This window comes from Amphibalanus amphitrite, unplaced genomic scaffold (genome assembly GCF_019059575.1).
Source record: "Amphibalanus amphitrite isolate SeventyFive unplaced genomic scaffold, NRLGWU_Aamphi_draft 000045F_arrow, whole genome shotgun sequence".
Lineage (NCBI taxonomy): Eukaryota > Metazoa > Arthropoda > Thecostraca > Balanomorpha > Balanidae > Amphibalanus > Amphibalanus amphitrite.
Window position 1 is genome coordinate 100,054 of NW_024881541.1, and position 17,709 is coordinate 117,762.

Here is a 17,709-nt window from a genome sequence, read left to right on the forward strand (position 1 = left end):
CTAAGATGAACTCAGGGCATAAACAAGGGTCACGGACACCATTTTCATGTTCAGTGTGTCTAAACCACTTGTAATTCGGTGTTTGGGAGTGTTTATAATGTCTTGCGTCCAAAAGAGGCGCATTTCAATTTTCTCCCATTGACTTATAATGGCGAGGTCGCAAAATTGACCTGACCTTAGGTCATCAATCTTAAAATTCTGAGATATACATTTTGTACATGCTATTGCCCTTAGCAATCGCTGAAAGTTTCAAAGCGATCGGTCACTCGGTGTAGCTATGACAGACATTGAAAGTTTTTATGAGGTGAGGTCACTTCAAGTGACCTGGTGACCTGACCTTGAATGACCTTGGTCTGAAATTTTCACAACATGTGTAGAATTGATGTATGATAAGGTGTACCAAAAACGGCGGCGCTCCGCGCCGCCGTTTTTGAGATATTCGCGAAAAACCACAAGGGGGGGTGTTCAAACACCCCCCCCCCCAGCAGGGCGCGGGTTAACCCTATTAGTGGCAGGCTCCTGGCTACCCCATATTAGTGGCAGGGGGGGGGGCTGTTTACGACCCCCCCTTGATATCTCGAGATCTAACGGGCCGATTTTCAAAATTCAAACGGCATTCGATTTGGCTCAACGAGATCTACATTTCTAAAAAAAATAAAATTAAAAAATGTCAATAGGGGGGTAGAGGGGGGTAAAAAAGGGCAAATTGCAGATACATTTTAGACTGTTTATCACGGCCAGGTTTCTGAACCAATCTTAACGCAACTTTTGCCGATCGATAGAGAATGAACCAGGAATTCACATGGATCCTAAAAATATGCATTTTCAAAAATCATAGGCGGATACAGATCATTGAGATTGGGGGTACACAAAAAGTATAGTAAATAAGGTTTTTGTTGGTACTGTTTCTAAAAAGGGTGGCAATGGTCTTGTTATGTTACAATTTTCTTATGAGAGAACGACTAAAATTGTATTGGTCATGCATAGGCGGTGTCAGGGCACCTATGTTGGGAGGTAAAAAATAACCCTCCTTTTTGGACGCCTGGATCCGCCTATTATAGCAAAAACGTGTCAAAAGAGGATGCACAATAACTTTGTATATGTTATCACATGATACCTTTCATTCACTGTTCGTAAAACTGGTGCAGCATCGTGATCTTCGCCCAAATGACTCGCTTCACGAATAGGACCCCCCAATTCCCAGTGCTCTGGAGCCGCCCCTGGTAAAGTTATGAACTTGAAATTTTCAGGGAATGTGCCCAATTTAGTTTTAGGAAAAGTCAGAAAATTTCAGCATCGTAGCTTCAGCGGTTTCGGAGATATTCCCGAAAAACCTGAGGGGTGGATAAAAACAACCCCCCCCCCTGCCACTAATAGGGTTAAGTTCACTTAATTTTTAAGAAAATGTTGTGTTCACCTAAATTGGTAACAAAGTATATCATTCGATGCGCACGGACGTCCTGAGTTCACTGGTGCTTTTATTTTTGCTCTATCTTTACTAGGTAAGAAGTTACAAGCGAAAAAATGACATGTTTTAGCGAAATTTTTGCACTCACTCACAAGGAACCGCCTCGCATACCCCCCCCCCCCCCAAAAAAAAACCTAAATATTGACTTAGAGTCAACAAATTTTCACGGGGGCGAGATCTCCTACCCTGTTGGAGTTGGACCCACCTACCCTGTAAATTTGGCGTTTCTAAGTGCCATAGGAGCCAATCGCCAGGGGGGTCGTACCAACCCCCCCCCCTCGCCGTCCGTGTTATGGAAAATGCTCTCGCCTGGCGAGGGTTAAGGTCAGGTCACCAAGTCAGGTCAAGTGACCTCACTACATACAAAGTTTCAATGTCTGTCAAAGCTACACCAAGTGACCGAACGCTTTGAAACTTTCAGAGCTTGATAAGAGCAGCAATATGTACAGAATGTACCTATATCTTGGAATTTTGATAGCGATGACCTAAGGTCAGGTCAATTTTGCCGACCTCCCCATTTTAAGTCAATGGGAGAAAATTGAAAGTCGCCTTTTTTTAGACGGAAGTCTTTATAAACACTGTAAAACACTGAATCACTAGTATCCTTGACACACTGAACATGAACATGGCACCCGTGACCCCTTGTTATGCCCCTGAGTTCATCTCAGATCACCAATGGTATCTGACTGTTTTTCGCGAATAACTTTTGATAGAGGCATGCTAGAGCGATGAAAACACCTTAGTTGTGTTTGGCTCGACGAAACAGATCGACTGATTTGCAACTTGACCCTTACCGGTCAGGTCATGACCTTGACCTGAGGTCAAATTTTCAAATTGACCTTTCAAGGTCAAGTGATAGTTCATTCGACGCGTTTTGACGAGAGGAGCACGATGTTGGTAAAAGAAAGTTCGTGCAAGGTTTGAGTCAAACGTTATTGCAGAAAAAACGGTTTCCGACAAAAAAAATCGGCTATTTTGGCAGTTTTTGCCCCCTGCAGGCAAAACCGTTGACGGTAGGTCAAATCTGAGAGCATTACTCAGAATGAGCGTTAATAGGGCTATCAAATGCGCTTTTCCGCGGCGCTGTAGCTTTGGCACACTCGACAGTAAAGCGTTTTAAGGTGCTGTGCAAATAGGTGTGACTGTGCTGGGGTGCACGGTGCGCGTGCTGTACGCGTGCAAACCTTTGAATGTTGCACTTCGTGTCGCCAATGCGGATGAACAGGTAGCATTGGCAAGTTCAAAGTGCCAAATTTACACAGACCACACATAAAACATTGCAGCAACGTCATTGAGTACGGGGTGCGCAAAAAGTAACCCATTTCTGTACTTCGATAAACGAATGCAATCGGAGTGAATATTATCAACGCTAACACCAAATAGTGGTTTGCATTATCAAACCAGATAATTTCACTCACCTCATGCGCGATATAACCCCCTTATTTGCAATGACCTTCTCCACACGGAGGCGGAAAGACCTGCATGTCTTGATGATGTAGGTGGGGTCCTTCGTCTCCCACATCTTCACGATGTGTGCCTTCAGGGCCTCCAGATTGGGATGGGACACTTCCTGGATCTCATCCTGCAAAACGCTCTAGATGCTTTAGTCAAGGGGTTCAGGTCGGGTGACTGAGGGGGCAAAATCTCATTAAGCCAGTAATGGGCTTCTCCCCCGAGCTCCTCCGTTGGCTTGTGCTGGATGGAACTTGCGTTGTTTGCGGGTGTTCTGTCGTGCTGGAAAACGAAATCGACTTTCGGATACGTCTTCAGAATCCATGGGATGACGTCACTGTCAAGCAGACGCTCATATATCGTCCCGTTCATCTTCTAATTGGCGTTGATAAAGACGGTTGGGCACTTTTTGCCGCCCGAGCCGTGGGCTGTCCTGGATGGCATCAGACACGGCAGTCACATTCTCAGAGTTTTGAGAGAACGTGACCGACTTAACCTGGGGGCATCCTCCAGGACCTCCCCTATTCGTATTTGGCTTTGGTACGCGTAATTGTTCGCAGGGGGCTCCAAATTTCATCGCAACCTGCTCAACAGTCATGCCCGATTCGGCCGCCGCGCGGGTATCCAACGACAATGTGACGTTTAGCCTGCCTCCATGACTGGCCGTTTATGGTCTGCTTTGTTCGACATCTGGCTGTGTAGCAGGATCATTAAAGATATTGCGTGCGGCTATTGGCTTCCCGAAAAGCAACCGCAGCTCGCGTAGGAGCGCTTACTGTAAGAGTGTCAACAGTTTTTGCGCACCCTGTATATCCATCTCCTGGTGGACCCCAAAGGTGCGTTCTGCACGTGCAAAAAACAAAACAAAATAGCCGCGCCGGGCGGTGGGGATGTTCGGACACCCCATGTGGACATATGTGAATATCTCAATCTCCCTCGCCAGTCGCCCCTGTCTCGCCAGTCGCCCCTGTCAGTCGCCCCTGTCTCGCCAGTCGCCCCTGTCTCGCCAGCGGTCCCCGACCCCCCCCCCCCCCCCACACGGCCGTCGGCCGGCTGAGCTCGCACACGGCTCGTGTGTGTGTGTTGGGGTTTAGGGGCGCCTCAACTCGGGAGGTTATATGGCGCCCACGGCTCCTCACCCAAAGGCTCCGTCGAAGTAGACGGCCCTGTTGCGGACGAGGTCCACCAGTCCGTCAGTATTGCCCTCGGTGCCAATGGGCAGCTGCAGGAACGCCGCGTTGTGGTTCATCTTGGACCTGCGGCGCGGCACCGACAGGCAGATGGTCAGAACAGAACGTGCGACAGGAGCGGTAGTTAGCCCGTCAGACAGTCACACAGAGACCGTCAGACTGGGACGGTCAGACGGTCAGACCAGTCAGACAGACTGGTGAGATGGGTCAGACTGGGACGGTCAGACGGTCAGACCAGTCAGACAGACTGGTGAGATGGGTCAGACAGGGACGGTCAGACGGTCAGACGAGTCAGACAGACTGGTGAGACGGGTCAGACTGGGACAGTCAGACGGTCAGACCAGTCAGACAGACTGGTGAGATGGGTCAGATAGGGACAGTCAGACGGTCAGACGAGTCAGACAGACTGGTGAGACGGGTCAGACAGGCAGGTAAGACGCTCGGGCGAGTCGCACAGACTGCTCAGACGAGTCCCACAGACTGGTCAGATGGATCAGACAGGCAGGTAATATTGTCAGGCAAGTCGCACAGACTGCTCAGACTTACAGTCCGAGTTATTTACTGTGGCGTGTCCGTGCATAAGTGGCAGGGACACGACAGTAAATAATGTTGTAGAGCGTAATTAAACACCGCGTCGCGCGGCTTCGCTCAGGCGCGCCCTGGGTAAGCCCGGACCAGAGCCGCCCTTGCGTTGTGGAGCGCCTCTAGTTTGTCCGCGCTGGGATCGCCCGTGCGACCCGACCGCGGCCGCGGGGCATTGGCGGAGCCGGCCGGCTGGCCGGCTGTGCTCGGCGCGGCCTGGCATTCGGTGTGCGGCGGTGGACCAATACAGCCTGTGCGGCTTATCGAGCAGTGTCGGAAGGAGTAAGGACCTCGGTAACAATAATGCACAGATAAAACAGCACCGTAAACGGGGGTGACTTTGCCTTGCTGGGTGACTTTGCCATGCTTCTCAAAAAATGCTTTATGGTGATCTCCAGTGATATTTTACGAAGAATGTAATAATGTTTTATGCACAAATGAAAGATAATTGATGGGTCTTCCAACATAACCAGCAATGAGAGATAAATTACCACTAAATACCTAACTGGGCTCCATTTTATTTGAGTCATTGAAATGGTCAAATTTGAAGAGGTCCGAACTTTTTATTATCTAACCATGTTCTAGACCAACTGCGATGCTGAAACTTGGTATGGTTGATCATGACAAGGCTGTTAAAGGGACCCTCCCACCTTAACATTAGTTTTGAGTTGAGATAGCCAAGTTTGCGGCCAGGCTCAGAAACCACCATTTATCCTGGTCGCAACCCCCGCAGCTTTATAGTGTTCAAAAGAAATTTCTTCCCTTTACTTGCAGGGTGGGACCAGCGTAGTCCTTTTCTCTTAACACTAACGGACTCTGATGACGTCATCAAGCCCATTGACCGCGCGTTATAAAATAAAAGTCTTATATTTCAAAAACGGGTGAATATTTTTCGGTGAAATTTGGTAGATGTTCATTTTCGCTCTTTCTGATTCACGGTACATCACTTTTATGCCAATTCATTAACTTTTTTAAGGTGGGAGGGTCCCTTTAAGTTAGCATATCCAACAAAACTGGCATTTGTCACTTCATTTAGCTAACATTTTTGGTGGCGATTCTTCCAAGTGAATTGCAAGCCACATGGGGTGACTTTGCCACCATGTTATCAATGCAAAAATGAAATGCTTATCCGATGCAATTCAAAACAAATTTTAAATGTAGCATCATTTTGATCTCCAAACTGGTTTTTAAAACGTAAAAGTTTATATGCTGAATACTAACACAGGAATGCACAGTGGGAGTATAGAAAGGCAAAAATTACCAAAATAAAAAATGGATGAAGCTGGGCCCAACTTTTCAGCACAGCCATGATTATCTACAACTCCTGAGTTTGCCATTAAGACTGGCTGAAGAAATCTGTATCATCCAGAATTGGAGGATCAAAAGCATGCGATAGCATGCTTTTGCATCCGGAAATTCCCATTGGTGGGTCGCTGAAGAAAAGTTCGGCCAAGCCTGTTTGTCAGTGAGTGAGTGAGTATGTGAGTGAGTGAGTTTGTCCAAGCATTTTTGGACCTGGAGTCAAAATGGGTGGACCGATCGGGACGAAAGTGGGACCGTTCGACTCGTCTCCGGCGAGGTAAACTTTTGGTGCTGGTTTTGGGTTGCTCGGTGCTTCGTGGCACATGCTATTCCGCTTCAAAGTTTCGGTGACACGAAATTTTTTGTCAAGGCTACAGGTCAACCCGAGGTCACAGGCAAAGCCATACTGGCGGGACACATCGGTAACACCTTGAACCAGTTTCCAGGGGGGTCACCGTCTGCGAGGGGTGCAAGCTGCACGTGCTGGGGTCGGAAAACCGTTTTGACGTGATGTCCTCTGGCTCAAAGAAATTTTAAGCTATCAACCTCAAAATCGGTTCAATGGTAGTCCCAAGCAAGGCCTCCAAAATAATGCATATTTGGTTGAGCTAAACTCTGTGGTGCATGAGCTATGCACGTGCAAGCCGATTGCACCCCTTCGTACGTTGCCACGCCTGCAGGGTAAACGGCAGCTCTAACTGGTTCAAAACTTGCAGGTCATAAGAAGAATACATTTGATCACGACATTCCGGCGAGATAATATCCGAGGGGTGCAAGCTGCGCGTGCGGGGGGCGGATAACGGTTTTGACTAGGGATCCTCTGATCCCGGGAAACGTCGAGCTAGCGACACAAAAGTCGGTACACTGATAGAACTAGACACACACTACAGGATGTTATGAAAATGACTGCACTGGGGTGCCGGGGACATGAACTATGCACGTGCAGTTAATTCATATCTTACTGTAGGTAGATGTCCACACTAATCTCACGTGCTTCCAAGCATTTTTTGGATGTTTCGGCTGGTTTCAGGTTCAGTCCAAGCTCAGTCTGGGTTTCGGTCTTCGGTGGTTTGGCCCGGTGTGTGCGCTCAGTCCGTTCCTCCAATTCTGGCCCAAGGCAACGCAAGAGCGCTGCCGGCATCTAGTTTTATAGATCAAAATGCTGATAATAAGGGTGTCGGTATGTTCCCGCAAGAACGTCCTCTTTCTGTTCCTCTTAATGCCGCTGGAAAAAAGCGGCAAGGTCCTAGAGTACCGATACAATAAAATATTTGCTTATTTATCTATTCTGAACCATTTTTCAGTTTTTATTTACTATCAAATCTCAATTATTTTCAACAAATATAAAGTATTATAAAAGCAAGGCATCTCTCCTTTTTTGTACATTGTTTAAGAGCAAAAAACCTCGAATTGTTTTATTTTTTCCTATTAAACAATTAACCCTCGCATGTGTGCGACGTTTGCCAGCTTCTAATGTGTAGGGGGGGTCGGTTGGACCCCCCCCTTGCCGTTTGGCCCCTGATCGAGCTAGAGCTTCGCGGAAAAAACGAGCGTGTTGCCCGTGAGGAGAGGAAGCCGATGATACACAATTTTAAGGTCCTAGGTCATTGGTTGACCTTCCAGGTCAGGTCAATGACCCAAAGTCGGGAAAATCGGGACCTGTTGGAAAGTCGTAAAGTGTGGCTGCTAAGGGGTTTTTCGGGGTGCTGATCACGAATATCGTGTTAGTTTTGATCACAGATGATGTCTTTAAGCATTTAGACCAGGTCGGGTCAGGTCAGGTCAGGTCAACCAGTAGGCGTCGTGACGGGTATTCGTAGTACGTGTCAACCTCCTCTGACAGCTTCGTAACATATTACGAAGTCACCAAAACTACTTCGTAAATGTTCAAATGGTTGCTAAATTCGAATTCAGCTCCAAAAACTAGCCTAGAAACATGTAAAACTCGAAAAAGTGAACCGAGGTCACCCGAGGTCACGAAAGGTCAATGACCTGACCTGACCTTCAGGTGACCTTGACACCCACGGGAGTAACATCAAATCACATGTTTGAACGTTTGAAACCACGAAAAGCTTGCAAACGCGCGGCTAATGCGAGCCGACATACGCGAAATCGCGATTCCGGCCAAACATGGTCTCGGAAAAGAGGTCACAGGTCAAAGGTCATTTGGGTCAGGGTCATGAAATTTTCAGGGTAGGTGTAAAATTAATCAATGGGAGGGTACTGAAAATTTCGTCGCGATCGGCCTCCTTTTACGCGAGTTATTCGCGAAAAACCATGGGGGGGTCCATCCGCCCCCCCCCCCATACACATGCGAGGGTTAAGGATGGTTGTCCTTCCTCATACAATGGAGCAAAAATGCTTGAAAAGTATTTGTTAGCGTTACAAAAACATTATTTGGCATAGTGGCAAAGTCACCCCTTTTTCAGTTAAACTTTGCCACGACTCATTTTCCTTAAAAAAATTATTTTAAGGCAAGATATAAATACGATAATAGCAAAACCCAAATAGCTAATCTTCACCCGTGTTTTGAACATAGAGTCATCCCAATAAGTTAACAAGTTAAAAGAATACAAGCGTCTAAAGTTGAAAACATGGCAAAGTCACCCCCGTTTAAGGTAATTCAGATGCATCTTAATTTCATATATATATATATATATATATGTTTCGTTAACCCTAGAACGCCTAGGGGGGGGGGGTTGTATCAACCCCCCCTGAGGTTTTTTCGAAGTGCACGCTAAACGGCTTGTCGTAGCGGGCTGAAATTTTCACTACCCTCTGGGGCAACCTTTGCGCATCTTTTGCCGAAAAAAATTGATCGGGTCATGTCAGGTCACGGAGTTATGACGTCATAAGAGGTACAGCCTCCGGCCGACAGTTACCAAACGTGTGCGCCGAATCCCTAGGTTTTCTGCCGGTGATACCCACATTGTTTGATGGATCATGATGAAACTTCCCATGCATGTTGGGGCAAGCATTGGCTATCGTGTGGTGCAAGAAAATTGACCGGGTCAGGTCAGGTCACGGAGTTATGACGTCATAAGAGGTACAGCCTCCGGCCGGATTTTCACGAAGTGTGTACCGAGTCCCGAGGTTTTCTGCTGATGCTATCCACATTGTTTGATGGATCGTCATGAAACTTCCCATGCATGTTGGGGCAAGTATTGGCCATCGTGTGGTGCAAGAAACTTGACCGGGTCAGGTCAGGTCACGGAGTTATGACGTCATATGTGGTACAGCGTACGCCGCCATTTCTGAGAAGTGAGTGTCTGATAAATGCGCCCCCAGCTTTTTTACGATTGCATGTGGAGTAGTGCATGTATGCTAATAGAACTTTCCAGACATGTTGGGACATCTATTGACTAACTTTTGAAATAAACAAAATGGCCGGGTCATGTCAGATTAGAGAGGTATGACGTCATGAGTGGTCCAACATCCCGTACGGTTATGTGCAGCCGTAAATTATTTGTTTTACAACGATTATATGAGCAATTATCGTTTGCTGTGAATTGATTGTTGGAAGTTGGAAATACACTTTTCTGAGTCGTTACCTACAGTATTTATAGCGGAGCAGTGGTCAACAGCCGACGAATCGGGACAAACACCGGAGGGTGATGTGACACCATATCACTCATCAGCAATAGGCCTCTTACTTTTATAGGGTAAATACACCAAAAACACCATATATGATGCAGAATTGAGTGGGGAATACGTTGTTGAAGGTTTGAAGTTAATATCTCTCACCGTTTTGCCGCAATCGTTGCGCAAAGTTGAAAAAGTTTGATTTTTTCGGAAAATTTGACCTTTGACCGGTCATAAGTAGGTCAAATGTTGACCTAGCACCAAAAAATATACCACCAATCACGAGATCTCGTTGAGAGCAATCCGTTGGTTTTTTCCGCTAAGCTCTACGACCTTCCGTTTCGAAACGCCAGGGGGGGGGTCGTAACAACCCCCCCTGGTCGTTCGTGTTATGAGAAATGGCCTGGTCGTGCGAGGGTTAAAAATGACCGAATTATTTGCGTTGATGAGTTTCTTCTGAACCTTTTCGATAGAACGCACTACATGAGCAGATCGGGTGTCAATCCGTGATAAAAGCTCCCCGAGCACAGTCATTTACGTGTTTTACGTTTTTGACGTTTTTTCTTTATATTTGCGACCGGTTTCGTCATTTCTAATGACATTGTCAAGCAAATGTGACATACCTACAATCTACATGCTAAGATACAAAACAGACGTTTACAGTTTATAACGCTGGCAATGAGCACAAATAATATGATAAATCATCTCGCGTGTTGAGCACACTACATTTAAATTAAAGATCCTCCGACAATGGAAGAGCAAGAAAACCACATACATCTGAAATCAGAATATGTCGCAGTATACCCCATCAAAGACCTTTGCTTGCCCCTCTCTCATGAAGATATATCGTGGAGGGTGATGATGCCGACATGATCTCGCTGGACGTTCATGGGGGGCCTCTTTAGATGAATGAGCACAGCCTCCAGAACTTTGAGCCGTTTCCGGTTCATTTCACGAGCTAGGATGATGGTATTTTCAACGAGATCACTACGGCTCACTGCTCTTCCATGACAGCTCTTCATGTGTTTCTGGATTTCACCACTCTGTTTGTGAAAGGTGAGTCGTTTGGACAGCGTGTTGGTCGTGTGACCGATGTAGGATACCTTTGGATGTCGAGGCTTGCAATCCTCGTGGGGGCATGAGAATTGGTAAACTACATCTGTACACTTGAGGTGTGACTCCTATGCGCAATAACCTGCACAAGGAGTCACACCTCAAGTGTACAGATGTAGTTTACCAATTCTCATGCCCCCACGAGGATTGCAAGCCTCGACATCCAAAGGTATCCTACATCGGTCACACGACCAACACGCTGTCCAAACGACTCACCTTTCACAAACAGAGTGGTGAAATCCAGAAACACATGAAGAGCTGTCATGGAAGAGCAGTGAGCCGTAGTGATCTCGTTGAAAATACCATCATCCTAGCTCGTGAAATGAACCGGAAACGGCTCAAAGTTCTGGAGGCTGTGCTCATTCATCTAAAGAGGCCCCCCATGAACGTCCAGCGAGATCATGTCGGCATCATCACCCTCCATGATATATCTTCATGAGAGAGGGGCAAGCAAAGGTCTTTGATGGGGTATACTGCGACATATTCTGATTTCAGATGTATGTGGTTTTCTTGCTCTTCCATTGTCGGAGGATCTTTAACCCACGAGCCGCTGGGGGGGGGGGGGCATAAAGTTGCCCCCCCTTTACGTTTTGTGGAATATCTCCGAAACCTGATGAGCTACGAACGTGAAACTTGGCATAGCTTCAAATGAATACCTAGGCAATGTTTGAAGAAAGTTTGGTGGTTGTAGCATCTAAGATGACGTCACAGTGACGTCATAAAGTTTTGTCGTTTCTCGATATGGACCGTTTCTGATGACGCTGAGCATGAAACTCAACTGTAAATGAACTAGACAGCACCTGCTGTCATCCTAAAACATCTAAGTACACTTCCATCTAGTTGCTAACCAATAATCGGCCCTTTATATTGGGTCCCATATACCTGATGTATCGTGAGGAAACTGAGAGTCGCAAATCTATAATTTGACTTATGACGTCACTGTGACGTCATTTCAAATGAGATCGACACCAAATTTGGACACAACCTCGGCTAGGTATTCAGGAAAATGTGTGCAAAGTTTCGCTTCTCTATGTCTTCGCGTTGCGACGATATCGCCGCGGAAGTAAAGGGGGGGCAACTATATGCCCCCCCCCCCAGCGGCCGGCGGGTGGCGCGGAGGCCCAGCGGCCGCCGGGTTAATTTAAATGTAGTGTGCTCAACACGCGAGATGATTTATCATATTATTTGTGCTCATTGCCAGCGTTATAAACTGTAAACGTCTGTTTTGTATCTTAGCATGTAGATTGTAGGTATGTCACATTTGCTTGACAATGTCATTAGAAATGACGAAACCGGTCGCAAATATAAAGAAAAAACGTCAAAAACGTAAAACACGTAAATGACTGTGCTCGGGGAGCTTTTATCACGGATTGACACCCGATCTGCTCATGTAGTGCGTTCTATCGAAAAGGTTCAGAAGAAACTCATCAACGCAAATAATTCGGTCATTTTTAACGAAACATGTCTCGAAAATGGATTGCTCCCAAAATATACAAATATAACGGGTGTTTACTAATTAATGAGAAAAAGTTCAGATAGTTAATACGAACCTTTAATGGTAATAAATAATCTGCATATCTCACATGCTGAAAGACATGTCTGTTGCGAATGTCAATCACGCAAAACGAAAACTTCAAATACCATGGTCAGTCGCCATGAGAACGTTGAGCAAACAACGGTTCTAAGCAATCTTCGCCAATTTTAAGAAAAATTACCCTCCGACAACGGAGATGGCACTTATGGCTCTCCTAGTACAAGTTAAAGGTTTTTAGCCAAGTGCCAATAACATGCTTATGATATTTGAGATAAGAGGAAACGTTCAGCATGCTGGAAAAGGTTTGAAGTGGCTGCAACTCTGCGAGTTGCGCTACAGAAACAAGATCCCCTTCGATGGGGTGCGAAGGGCAAAGTGAGGGGTGTCAATGTGCCTGCTGGTGTGAAGCCACTATATTTGCCACTATTATGTCGTAATTTTTGCTGTAGAAAATGTGCAATTGAGTACCGGAGGTGCACACAGGCACCTGAGGTCACCAAAGCGCAGCAACGCAGAGAATAACAGCGTTTGCGTCGGCTGATCAGGGGCACGCTGTCAACTGGTGAGAACGCATGGATATGGTAATGGGTGACGAGAGCTGTTTGACTTACCCAGGGACAGAAATGTCGTCTATTGCCGGTTTGTATGCTCCTGTGAAGGGTGATACAACTGCAACCTGTGGACACGTCTCCTTGCCGGTTTCCAGCTTACTGATGTGGCTAGACCGTCTCTCCGGAAGGGGAGGTACTGCCAGTCACTTGTCCAAAATGAGTTATCATTAGGAGGATGTTCTATAGTGCGAGGGACGGCAAATAGATGCGTTGATTTCTTACCTTTTAGGGCAGCAAGGTAAAAAAGACGAATACTACCCAAATGGCGACTATGCACTCTGATTTGGCCTAGTTTTCGTCCATTATCCAATTAAAACTATCACAATGTTGGAGGGGGTCGGCGTACCCATGAAAGATCGAGAAGATAATCCACCCTGCGTGTCGCAGCTGTGGCCGATTGAATACTTGTGAGGCTTTGTCAAGAAAGAAATATAGCCAGGGGACAAGACTGTAGCTTTGGACCGACATCTGAAGACGGGAAGGCGGAAATTATCGGTCTCGTTTGACGCGGAGGTGCCGCGACGTTTGATCAAGGGGGTCGGGTGGCGCGTGCGGCGTGACGTGAAACATGGTGTGCTCAGTGTGCTGCGCTGAAGGTATTTGATAACCAATAGACGGATGCATCAGCATGCAAATTTTCGATTATCTAAGTTACAAAATACCCAAGATATAAGCCTTTAAACTTTTTCTCATTAATTAGTAGACACCCGTTATATATATATATATATATATATATATATATATATATATATATATATATATATATAGGGGAAGATGGGGGAACACCGACCCCCTTAACCTTTTAAGGTCTAGTCATGTAATTTTTGGGCAAATGATCAATCTCTCAGTTTCATTAGATTGTCGCATCAATTTTACATACATATCAACAAATTGTTTTCTTGAAGTGTCGTTCATTATTGCATTATTCCACATTTAGCAAATGTCTACATTTTTCGGGGTAACACCGACCGTTGGGTAACACTGCCCGAGCTCAGCAGGCAGCGAAATTTGCCATTGCTGGACTATTAAGTTGTTCTTCTTATTGTAAATTTTGATGCGTTTTAGTAGATTTCTAAAATATAGTGAAAACGACTTTATTATATCGCTGGGACAATGTAGTACTCATTTATACCTACAACTAGAGACTTAAAGTCCAAAAATTTGATTTTCTCGAAATTTTTCATTATCCTCTAAAAGAAAACATAGCAACAACGTTCTTTCTTTACTTGAAATGCGCCACTCCTGGGTTAGGTGCCACAATGTGCTTTTAAAGGGACTATCCCACCTTCAAAAAAGTACCATTTAGGATTCGGAAATGTTACTCATGATATTGTGACGAATTCTGCAAGTTTTTACGCGTTTTCATTGTATACTTTTTGAGATGAGATATTGCGACTTTTATATTTCATCGTGACGTCATTTAGATCGGATCTGTGACGTAATGAAGGATTTACTTCATGTCAATGTGGGGGAAATTTGGCAGCAAATATAGGTATTTGCTCTCAAATATGACGCGGCTCATACAGTAGCAAGTGTCTCTGATTAGCTTTTTCGTAAATCAAGTGAAACTTCACATGCGTGACAGGCGTTCAAAATGCAAATGACGTCATCAAACGGCCGTTAATAGTTAAGAGATAGGGCCTTAGCTAAGGCCCACTTTTCAAATGAAGGGAACGAATTTCTTTAACACCACGAAACTGAGGATATTGCGACCAGGATATATAGTGGTTTCTGAACCTGGCCGCCAACTTGGCTATCTCAACTCAGAACTAATGCAAAGGTGGGACAGTCCCTTTAAATACCGAATTTCCCAAGTGGGCGGTGTTACCCAAGTGTCTGCATTTTTCTAAAAACTCCTTCAATATGGGAGCACGACAAAAAATTCGCTCGAGCAGGAGCACGTAATACTTGGATGAGTCCCAATTACGTCATAAAATACTACTTCAGGACTAAAGTCTGTCAAATAAGATCAGTTTTCTTCTGTTTATTATGCTAGAAAAAGTATAAAACGCATTCACGAAACGTAAAATTAGGAATTTCTCGCAAATCACCTAAACCAATGCGGCGCAATGCCCATACCTGCACTTCTATTGTATTCACGCTGCCAAACGGCATTCAGCTGTCGCCCTAGACCTTTTTATATTTCTGATATCGGGGTGGGCGGTGTTCCCCAAAGGGCGGTGTTCCCCCATCTTCCCCTATATATATGATCGGGCTCTTTGAGCGGCGACGCTGACCTCATCTGTTTGAGCACGCGGTGCGGGTTGGCGCCGGCCCGGTCCAGTTTGTTGATGAATGCCAGGCAGGGCACGCTGTAGCGCTTCATCTGCCGGTTGACGGTCAGGGTCTGACTCTGGACGCCACCGACGGCACACAGCACCAGCACCGCGCCGTCCAGCACGCGCAGCGCCCGCTCCACCTCGACGGTGAAGTCCACGTGACCTGGAGGGCGGACAGGGGCCGAGGCTCAGACTCACTGCACACCACGTGACCTGGACAGGGGGGGGGGGGGGGCGGAGGAGCGGCTCGGAGGCTCCTGATGACACTGGGCGATGCGGGGCGCCGTGCCGCGCGCCGGTCGGCCGGCCGCTGCCCACCTGGCGTGTCGATGATGTTAATGTTGTAGTCCTTCCACATGGTGTAGGTGGCCGCCGACTGGATGGTTATGCCGCGCTGACGCTCCAGCTCCATCGAGTCCATTACGGCGCCGACATTGTCCTTACCGCGCACCTGGACAGGCAGCGACCGTCAGACACAGTGAACCAGAGCACCTGTACAGCGTCAGACACAGTGAACCAGAGCACCTGTACAGCGTCAGACACAGTGAACCAGAGCACCTGTACAGCGTCAGACACAGTGAACCAGAGCACCCGCACAGCGTCAGACACAGTGAACCAGAGCACCTGTACAGCGTCAGACACCGTGAACCAGAGCACCCGTACAGCGTCAGACACCGTGAACCAGAGCACCTGTACAGCGTCAGACACCGTGAACCAGAGCACCCGTACAGCGTCAGACACCGTGAACCAGAGCACCTGTACAGCGTCAGACACCGTGAACCAGAGCACCTGTACAGCGTCAGACACAGTGAACCAGAGCACCTGTACAGCGTCAGACACAGTGAACCAGAGCACCTGTACAGCGTCAGAGTGAACCAGAGCACCTGTACAGCGTCAGACACAGTGAACCAGAGCACCTGTACAGCGTCAGACACAGTGAACCAGAGCACCTGTACACCGTCAGACACAGTGAACCAGAGCACCTGTACAGCGTCAGACACAGTGAACCAGAGCACCTGTACAGCGTCAGACACAGTGAACCAGAGCACCTGTACAGCGTCAGACACAGTGAACCAGAGCACCTGTACAGCGTCAGACACAGTGAACCAGAGCACCTGTACAGCGTCAGACACAGTGAACCAGAGCACCCGCACAGCGTCAGACACAGTGAACCAGAGCACCTGTACAGCGTCAGACACCGTGAACCAGAGCACCTGTACAGCGTCAGACACCGTGAACCAGAGCACCTGTACAGCGTCAGACACCGTGAACCAGAGCACCTGTACAGCGTCAGACACCGTGAACCAGAGCACCTGTACAGCGTCAGACACCGTGAACCAGAGCACCTGTACAGCGTCAGACACAGTGAACCAGAGCACCTGTACAGCGTCAGACACAGTGAACCAGAGCACCTGTACAGCGTCAGACACAGTGAACCAGAGCACCCGTACAGCGTCAGACACAGTGAACCAGAGCACCTGTACAGCGTCAGACACAGTGAACCAGAGCACCCGCACAGCGTCAGACACAGTGAACCAGAGCACCTGTACAGCGTCAGACACAGTGAACCAGAGCACCCGTACAGCGTCAGAGTGAACCAGAGCACCTGTACAGCGTCAGACACAGTGAACCAGAGCACCTGTACAGCGTCAGACACAGTGAACCAGAGCACCTGTACAGCGTCAGACACAGTGAACCAGAGCACCTGTACAGCGTCAGACACAGTGAACCAGAGCACCTGTACAGCGTCAGACACAGTGAACCAGAGCACCTGTACAGCGTCAGACACAGTGAACCAGAGCACCTGTACAGCGTCAGACACAGTGAACCAGAGCACCTGTACAGCGTCAGACACAGTGAACCAGAGCACCTGTACAGCGTCAGACACAGTGAACCAGAGCACCTGTACAGCGTCAGACACAGTGAACCAGAGCACCTGGACAGCGTCAGACACAGTGAACCAGAGCACCTGGACAGCGTCAGACACAGTGAACCAGAGCACCCGTACAGCGTCAGACACAGTGAACCAGAGCACCTGTACAGGCAGCGACCGTCAGACACAGTGAACCAGAGCACCTGTACAGCGTCAGACACAGTGAACCAGAGCACCTGTACAGCGTCAGACACAGTGAACCAGAGCACCTGTACAGCGTCAGACACAGTGAACCAGAGCACCTGTACAGCGTCAGACACAGTGAACCAGAGCACCTGTACAGCGTCAGACACAGTGAACCAGAGCACCTGTACAGCGTCAGACACAGTGAACCAGAGCACCTGTACAGCGTCAGACACAGTGAACCAGAGCACCTGTACAGCGTCAGACACAGTGAACCAGAGCACCTGTACAGCGTCAGACACAGTGAACCAGAGCACCTGTACAGCGTCAGACACAGTGAACCAGAGCACCTGTACAGCGTCAGACACCGTGAACCAGAGCACCTGTACAGCGTCAGAGTGAACCAGAGCACCTGTACAGCGTCAGACACAGTGAACCAGAGCACCTGTACAGCGTCAGACACAGTGAACCAGAGCACCTGTACACCGTCAGACACAGTGAACCAGAGCACCTGTACAGCGTCAGACACAGTGAACCAGA

General features: G+C 47.6%; 1 protein-coding gene across 2 annotated transcripts in view; it reads right to left on the reverse strand.

The window, feature by feature from the left end:
* Window positions 1–17,709, reverse strand: part of LOC122377468 (elongation factor G, mitochondrial-like) — a 94,968-nt gene that overhangs the window by 37,514 nt on the left and 39,745 nt on the right. For both annotated transcript variants that reach the window (XM_043357522.1, XM_043357523.1), the window contains exons 3-5: window positions 15,432–15,564; window positions 15,072–15,276; window positions 4,060–4,176 (exon numbers count right to left, since the gene is read on the reverse strand). In XM_043357522.1, coding sequence (XP_043213457.1) covers window positions 4,060–4,176; window positions 15,072–15,276; window positions 15,432–15,564 — 455 coding nt within the window. The remainder of the gene's footprint in view (window positions 1–4,059; window positions 4,177–15,071; window positions 15,277–15,431; window positions 15,565–17,709) is intronic.